The 8897-nt window shown below is 34.8% G+C and overlaps 1 protein-coding gene across 1 annotated transcript in view; it reads right to left on the reverse strand.

Annotated features, from left to right (window-relative positions):
- The window catches only part of ITFG1 (integrin alpha FG-GAP repeat containing 1), a 297020-nt gene that overhangs the window by 282515 nt on the left and 5608 nt on the right, over nt 1-8897 (reverse strand). Inside the window, 3 exon segments of the mRNA XM_017880291.1 lie at nt 4376-4450; nt 5694-5751; nt 6939-7084. Coding sequence (XP_017735780.1) covers nt 4376-4450; nt 5694-5751; nt 6939-7084 — 279 coding nt within the window.

Raw genomic sequence — 8897 nt, forward strand, 5'->3', positions numbered from 1 at the left:
CTCAGCCTCCCGAGTAGCTGGGACTACAGGCGCCCGCCACCTTGCCCGGCAAGTTTTTTGTATTTTTTAGTAGAGATGAGGTTTCACAGTGTTAGCCAGGATGGTCTCAATCTCCTGACCTCGTGATCCGCCCGTCTCAGCCTCCCAAAGTGCTGGGATTACAGGCTTGAGCCACCGCGCCCGGCCAGTACAAGTATTAACAGTAATGAAATAAAGCAAAATGGTTTCTCCCTGAACAAGGAAACAAAGTTTTAATATATGCCAATAAAAGGAAATGTTACTATCAATTTTTTTTGCACAGAAACTGTAACACTATACTTTTCTCAAAAGAAGCTGATCTTTCTGAATAATTACAAATATACATCTAAAAATTATTAAGATTTAACTAAAAGCAAGGTGAGTAAATTTTGATAACATCTTAAAACCATTTACTTAGAAACAAACAATTTCACTTAAATATAACACTACCAATCAGAACACAAAATAAAGCAGTATAAGTTGCCAGGAAATCTGAGGTAATTAATTTTTAAATTTTTATTTATTTATTATTTATGTATTTATTTATTGTTTTTGAGACAAAGTCTCACTCTGCTGTCACCCAGGCTGAAGTGCAGTGGTGTGATCTCGGCTCACTGCAACCTCTGCCTCCTGGGTTCAAGTCAAAATCTGAGGTAATTTAATTGACCCCTCCAACACATCTGGCGAGACTACAGGAAATAAAATTATAGACCCTTAAGATATGAATATGCCACTTGAAATAACCACCACATAGGTCATCTGCTAAAAGTTTTTCACTATTTCTGCAGTTTAACTTTGAAAAGAAAAAAGGTCTGGGTGAGAAACACTGGGAAAAGAAATTAATGTATCTCTAATAGCACAGTTCCTTTAGGAAAAGAGAAAAGTTAGAAAACTGATGTAATGTATCCATGGAAATACTGATTAGAAAAAAATACCTCATCACTCAGATTTTAATAGATTACTTTTAGCAACAGTATTAAAAATATGAATGTTGTATGGCATGAGAGGGAGGGAGGGTGCTGCCAGGGGAATTTGAAGAAAATATAAATCATCTCAAAGTTATCTTTTTTTGTTATGGGTATTAACGCTGATTACAAAGTCAAAAGCTGCCTTGAGTATTATTTGGTTTTATTTTGTGTTATAAATCTCATCATAATTTTCATATTCTTATGAAACAATAGATTTAAGTGATACAATATCATACTCCATTAAAACAAATATTTATAATATTTTCTGTAATGCATCAACAAACAAACAAAATCAACAGTAAAATGAAGGGTGATTTAATAAATCAGTCATTGGTCATAACGTGAGAAAATATGAAAGGCTAAATGGAAAAATGGAGATTTATTTCTTCTGGATTGATAGTAGTTGACTACATTTAAATAGAGAATACAGCTTTTTTTTATAATGGAGGGCCAAAATCCACCCACACAACAGTTAAAAATGATTGCTTTCAGTGCTACTTATACTACATTCAATATTTTCATGCGATCACTTGTGATGTAAACAGTGTACAACAAAGTATATATCTGTCACATACCTACATTAATATCTCCAACTATACAACTTGGGCCTGACCCAGAATGTATATGAACTCAGTACGTGAGTCAGAAAATTTTGACAGACCAACATTATATTTGGTTTTGACTAAAATTACAGGTACAAGTGTTTACACTTCAACATTAAAAATAATATTCTGAATGAGTATCCAACATCAGTTTCCAATGTCCTCATAGAAAATGCTCATTAACCATGTCACATCACTGCCGAAGCAGTTGTGACACTTAATAGCTAGGTGTTATTTCTAAGTAATATGGCACATTATTACATTATTTCAAGTCATTATAAGTGAAGTTGAAGCTCAAACGAAAGTCTCACCTCTGACCATTTAACACACTTCAATTATCTCCTGAACCTCATTAGATGCAGTGAGTGCCCTTCCTGTTCCTGTTAGATAACCCCACTGTACCAATTATAAGGAATTCTTCTGCTCATCACCACTGCTATTTAGACTGATTATCTGCACCTTTAGTCCAGCCAAACTGGTTCTGCTATCTCAGATTTGCATGTCTGCACTAGGCCAGGTTATAGCAAGGGCTTTCTGCTACAATTCTACAGAAGCATTTCACACTCAATTTAAAGATCATTGCGTGCTTCTCAAACCAAAGTCCTGGTCAAATTCAATTAAAGATAATCTTGGGTTTGGCATACCCATAATGCATAATATTTAAGTTGTAAAAGGTAGATTTCTTGATAAATAAGATTAGGCTGCCAATCAAGATCAGGTGAATAGCCCAAAATGTCAGTGCTGATGACTTTTTCACTTATGCACCTATGCACGTATTTTATCTGTTGTTTATAAAACTGACATGGCTTAAATGTATTTTTCATATTTTAGTAACATATTAATGTTTGCTCCCACAGGGGCATATTCAGCTTTCTGTTGTCTGAACCATGATATTGTTAGACTACAATCATTCTAAACAATGCAAATTTCTGTCAGCTGAAATTTGAAATTCTTCAAACTGGCATCAGGACAAATCTTAGATGCAAACTCATCACTTAGATATGGTTAGCTACTATTGTTTAATTTGTAACTGAGGTTCGAATGACAGATATCCTAAAATACCAGAGTATAATTACTATAGTATATTGGACTGAATATAACATATAAAAAATAAAGTTGGACATGTCTTCAAGCATAATGTTTTAAAATCTGAACTTGTTCATGAAGCAGAGAAAAAAAAATCTAATATAGAATTAAGAACAAATAAAGAAGCTATGGCACTATCCCATAATATTCTAAATAGTTTTCTCGCAGATTAAGTAAAAAATCTGTACAGGTAATAGAAGTTTCATTAATACTTTGTGAATTATCAACAATAGCTGTTTCACTTTCAATTTCTAAAGGTCAAACTACATCAGATTAAAGATATTCCTATTATTCCCCTGACTAAAGTGAAGTTACCATAAAATAAAACAGGCCAGAAGTCACCATCACATTCTCAATCACATGTCTGCCTTTGAAGAGAGGAAAATAAAGGGCAGGGTTTTCTGAGCAGTCCCCATTTGCTGTGGAAGGAGTGCAGAGGCGGAGGGGAGTGGCCTGTGTTTTCCCTGCACCCCACCTGCACTCAATTCCTATTGGATATGGCCACAAAAGCAAATCAGGATCTCCTTCCAATTTGTCTCTAAAGCAAGACTCTCTTCAAGGTATTTTTCAAAGTTTGGAGAAAAAACAGGTTTCTCATTCAGGATTCACAATAATTATTTCAAAGTTCACTATAACTAGCATCGAAGCACCCATATTCTTTATTAAAATCTACAGAAAAGTAATGGGGGATCTCCCAACCAGGCACTAACCAGGTATGACCTTGCTTAGCTTCCAAGATCAGAAGAGATTGGGCGCATTCAGGGTGGCATGGCAGTAGACCAGAAAAAGTAATAGGAAATGTGAACGTGTCTCTTCAGAATACCTTAAATTTTGACAATTTACTCCTCTGCATACCTATAAATCACATTTCAAAATGAATCATAAAACAAACTACTTCTATAAAACACAAAGAGAAAAGTCACTAGAGTTCCAAGTAGCTGGGAAAGACAGATTGACAAGGGTGGTCCTTCGTACTTTCAGAAAGACAAAAAAGTAAATAAATGTGTTCTGTACTCTTGAACTAAACTTTATCTTATCAGATACAGAAAAAAATTAACCAGGTTGAAGGTATCTTATGAAAAGTATCTTGCTATCATGAATTCTTGTGTTACGAGACCAGTTCTATTTAAATCCAGAGTAATTACAACGGATATCTTGGAATTGCAAGATTCCAGGCACTTTTCCCTAAGAATTGCACACTTAGGCAGTAAGAGAGGCCTAGCACACACACTGGTGAAGGATAATGTATACACTGACAAGTTTCCAGGGCTTAGAGGAGTGCTTACATTATTAGACCATTATTGACCGCTCACTGAACAAATGACAGAAAGAAACAAATCTTATCAATTAAAGTCCAGCAGCTAACATGACTAAGATAGGGAGGGTCCACTCAAGACTGCGGGTATCCTCCCTATTTACGTAAAATCTATCCATTTCAAAAACATTTAATGAACCAATATGTAAATGGAGACCTGCAAAGTTTCAATCTCTAATTTGCAAAGAGATAAAAGGACTAAGCTGGCCCTTGGAAACCAGTTGCAGGCCAAATCCAAACTATTTGAGAAAGCTTATATATATAGACCAAATACTCATTTAAAAATCTTTAAAAACAAAGATATCCAATGAGCTATTTTTTCTCCAGAGGTTAAAGTAGCAGCAATATATATGATTAATTACATAGTTATAATCATATTTACTCACCCTCCTAATAGTATCTGTGGCTGGTTGGATTCATTTGTGATACCAAAAATGTCAGGAATTAGATCACCATTGAAACTGAAAAAAATTAAAACAATAAGCAGCTATTTCATTAAATTCTTACTTCTAATTTAGCTTTAAAAGGAACAATAACTTTTGGGAAGTGTGGTAGACATTACAATGCTTGCCAGTATCTAGTGATAAGTAGTAAGTCAAATGTCAGCACAAGTGACATGTGTCACTTTTAGACCAAAGTGTATAATTTCTGTTACCAGCCCCTCCAGCCATCTCCAGGCTTGCCACGGCAATGAGAAGACATTGTGATTCAGATGGAATAGCTACAAAGACAGTGGGGTCTCAGATGGCCTCACTCTAAGCAACAGCACAGAGCAGAGCCTGTTGTTGACCCACACTGGCCATATAGTAAGAGCAAGAAATAGATTCCTTTTGTGGGATTTTGGGTATGTCTGTAATCTTTGCATTATCTAGACTATCCTTGAATGATAAGGATATAGCACTAATTCCTAGAAACTTACTTCAGAATCATAAGCCAACTCATTTATGGGCTTAGGAGAAATAACCCAGAAAAATAATCCTAGTTGGTATAAAACTTCATACTGGCCATTGAATATTTTAACAACAATGAAAAAATACACAACTATGAAAGAAATCTAGCGGGGCACCATTAAGAATATTAATCCATGGATTTACAGTTCAGACTTCTAATGGCCACTGACACACTGTTGTATGGGTACAATTTCAATAACTGTAAGAAAGGCAGTACTGGAAACAAGAATGTGGCCAAACTTTGCTCTAGTCCCAGGAATGATCTCGACCTCTACCAAAATACGCTGTCAGAAATTTGTAAATCCAAATTTACATCAGTTATTTAAATCAATTATCCTGGTACATGAGTCTATACTAAGAATATAAATAATAACACAAACGAAGAGTTATAAAAAGAACAAAAATTTCTCCTTAATATAAGAATCTTTCTAACTTTCTAGAGGAAATTGTATCCTACGTACTAAACAGAACAGTTATACTCAAAAACTGCTATCTTAATTCTTTCAGTAATGACAGCATAGATCCATAATGGACACACTTGAAGCTACTGAAACAAAAACACAAATCTCTTCTTTCCAAAATAATAAATTTCATTTTCCTTTGTCCTATCTGATAGCAAATAAATACAATATAATCAAAGGTACAGGCCTCTGAGTGAATTTAGTGTTTATATTACTAAGCAAAGTAGCTTCCTATGTGAAGATTTTATTTTATGTTTAAGTTTAAAATCATTTCAAAGCAAGCACATACTTACTCCATAATTAGTGGCTCATCTTGAAAAGTCCTATTGAGTATGGTCATATTGTTAGGATCTGCAAAAGAAATATAGCAGGCATTTTATATTATTTTGATATCTACACTTACGAAAAAATATTCTTCTTCTCTTTTCAAGATTTATCTCTAATTTATTCCAACTATTATTATTAAAGAGATACTATAAATCTAGTTCAAATGAACAAGCTTGCAAAGACAAAATATTGGGAAAGTACATTCTACAGTGAAGACTAGCATTATAATAACTTCCTTTTGAGGTACACATCTAAATATTTGCTAGCTGAGTCTTTGTCTTTACACAATTTAGTACTAGAGAGGCTGACAATTAACAAGGATTTTGTGTAAAGAAGGCCATATATGCAAAACTTCCTGGCTCTAAAATGTACATGCTTATATACAAGCTTTGTACATGGTACTCCTTCTGTAAATATTTATTGACTTAATGAATATAATGTATTGAGGTTACTGTTTACGTTCCCAAATGGTGCAGACAATACGACTGAAATTTGACTCCATGAACAAAGTTGCCTATGTAGGTATAACTAATTGGCTTTTCAGATATGGCTTGATGATTTGTGACTAGGGAAGGTAGACTGACTCTCAAGCTATACTTCAACTTTTTTGTGCTTTCCTGTGCTGAGGAGACTAGAAACCAAAAATAGCATTTTCCAGATATCGTTGCATCTGAGATGCTGAATAAAAATTAAGCCTTGCCAATCAGATACACTGTGAGTCTTAAAGGCATGAATGAGGCAGAGACTGTTTCTCTGCTGTTTCTCTCTGTGTCTGCTCACTGAATTTGGGAGTATCAAGAGACCAGGTGCAGCATTCATTTTGCTAGGAGAATCACTGCAGGCACAGCAAGCATCATTCTGGCAGCAGTTGTGTAACTAGCCACTTCTGATAGTGGAAAGAGGCAGAAGCTTTTCTGATGATACTGGGATTGCTCCTGAAAGCTTATTCTTTAGCCATCCCAATAATTCTGTGAGCCATTAAAACCCTTTAATAAATCTCTGTCCTCTTTAAGCTAGTAAGAGTGAAGTTTGTTAGTAGAAGTGACCCCTGCCCAGTTCAGGGTTGAAAAGAAAATCAGGAAATAAACTTTGAAAAGGTTTTACAATTATTGACACCCAAGAACAGTATTTTGAACTGATTTCAGAAAATATTTTGTTACATTTACCTTCATATTCAATGATAAATATTAAAAATTTTAAAACAAATTCACCTAAAGTTTGATTTTGTCCCCAGAAGATAACAGCTCCTAATTCACTCTTGGCATAATTTTTGGGAAGATATGTCAGAAGGACATCCATTTGAGAATCTCCATCATAATCCCCAGGGACTACACTTGTTATCAATGCACTGTGATTCCTAAAAGAAACAAGCATTTACAAATATCAGACAAGTTGTAATGGAAAAGGACAACTCTGTATTTCTACCATAAAAAAATATTTTCAAAGAAAAACTTGGCTGGGCGCGGTGGCTCATGCCTGTAATCCCAGCTCTCAGGGAGGCAGAGGCGGGAGGATAGCTTGAGCCCAGGAGTTCGAGACCTGCCTGGGTAATAAAGGGAACCCCGTTTTCCAAAAAAAGAAAAAAAAAAAAAAAAAAAAAATGAAAAACTTAAAACTTCACATAACTGACCGATTGCCTTCTCTTTCCTATCTTTCCACCCCAGATGTATTTAGACCTCTTTGGTCTACAAAAGAGTTCAGAATGAATGCAGAATAGTCTCAAAAAATAATAGAAATCTGAAATATGTCAAGAGAAAACGTGTTTATTATGTTCAAGCAATGGCTAGTATAGTCCTTCTATATAGTTCCTTTGTCAAGGACACCAAGACATTCAGATGGTGTTTCTAACAACTGGAGGCTCATAATTGCTCAAGCAGTAAGCAATATCACTGGGATTTTTTCAATTAAAAGATATTACTTATAAAATATTTAGTTTGGATTTTAACATAAATTCAAAATTTATAGTAAAAATTAAAAAATCATTTTATTTCTGAAAGCTAGTAAATTAAGAATGGAATTTTTTTTTTCCAAACTTGGCAATCAATACAGCATCCAAACATATATATCTAATTTTCTATGCATATTTTTATTTTTTCCCTTGTCATAGGTATTGATATATTTCTATTAACAAAATAATTCTAAAATTATTTATATGAATCTTGAAAACTTAACATCCGGCAGTCTTGTTGTCTGAGTGACACAAGCAAAAAGTAGGCCTTAAATTCATTTTATATTTAATACTACTCAGATCAAATAGCAAGACAACAAATTTCCAAGTAGACTATAGATAAATACTTTCTTAAAGCATCAATGGCAGTCCTTTCTCCCTCTCACTCAGCAAAGTAAGAACCAAGTGGTGCATTTCTGGAAAGTCTCAGGAATTAAGGATTTAAGTTACAGTAACAGGTAAGGTTTTGGCCTTAAGCTAAACACAGGAGTTAATCAAAAGTCTACAAAAGGAACAATTTAACACCTGCCCACAGCTCTACCTATTTCTAGAATGTTAGTCCATCAAGAACATACATGCAGGGCAAAAGATAGTAGACAAGTCCCACTAGGCAATGCATTTCCAATTATTTCTTTAGCACCTTACTTGGAAATACGAGTAGACACCTGCCTTTTGCCTTCTGAAGAAAACTTTTGACTATTAAAGAGAGCTAAAACAAATAGCAATAAGGAACCTGAAGAAAACAGAGCTAATACAACAAAAGAAAACTTCAAAATTACACTTTAGAAAAGACAAAAACGTATATATATATAAAGAAAAACAGTGTGCTAAAAGACATCATAAGAATGATTGTAAAACATCAGTAAGAAAACAAAACAAAACAAAACAAAACAAAAAACCTCGGAAATTAAAAACGTGACACCTGGCTGGGTGTGGTGGTTCACGCCTATAATTCCAACACTTTGGGAGGTGGCGGTGGACGGATCACTTGAGGTCAGGAATTTGAGAACAGCCTGGCCAACATGGTGAAACCCCATTGCTATTAAAAATACAAAAAGTAGCAGGCATGGTGGTGTGCATCTCTAATCCCAGCTACTTGGGAGGCTGAGGCAGGAGAATTGCTTGAACCCAGGAGGTGGAGGTTGCAGTGAGATTGGGCCACTGCACTCTATCTAGCCTGGGCAACAGAATGAGACTCCATGTCAAAAAAAAAAAAAAAAAA

This window comes from Rhinopithecus bieti, unplaced genomic scaffold, assembly GCF_001698545.2.
Source record: "Rhinopithecus bieti isolate Rb0 unplaced genomic scaffold, ASM169854v2 scaffold_12138, whole genome shotgun sequence".
NCBI classification, from domain to species: domain Eukaryota; kingdom Metazoa; phylum Chordata; class Mammalia; order Primates; family Cercopithecidae; genus Rhinopithecus; species Rhinopithecus bieti.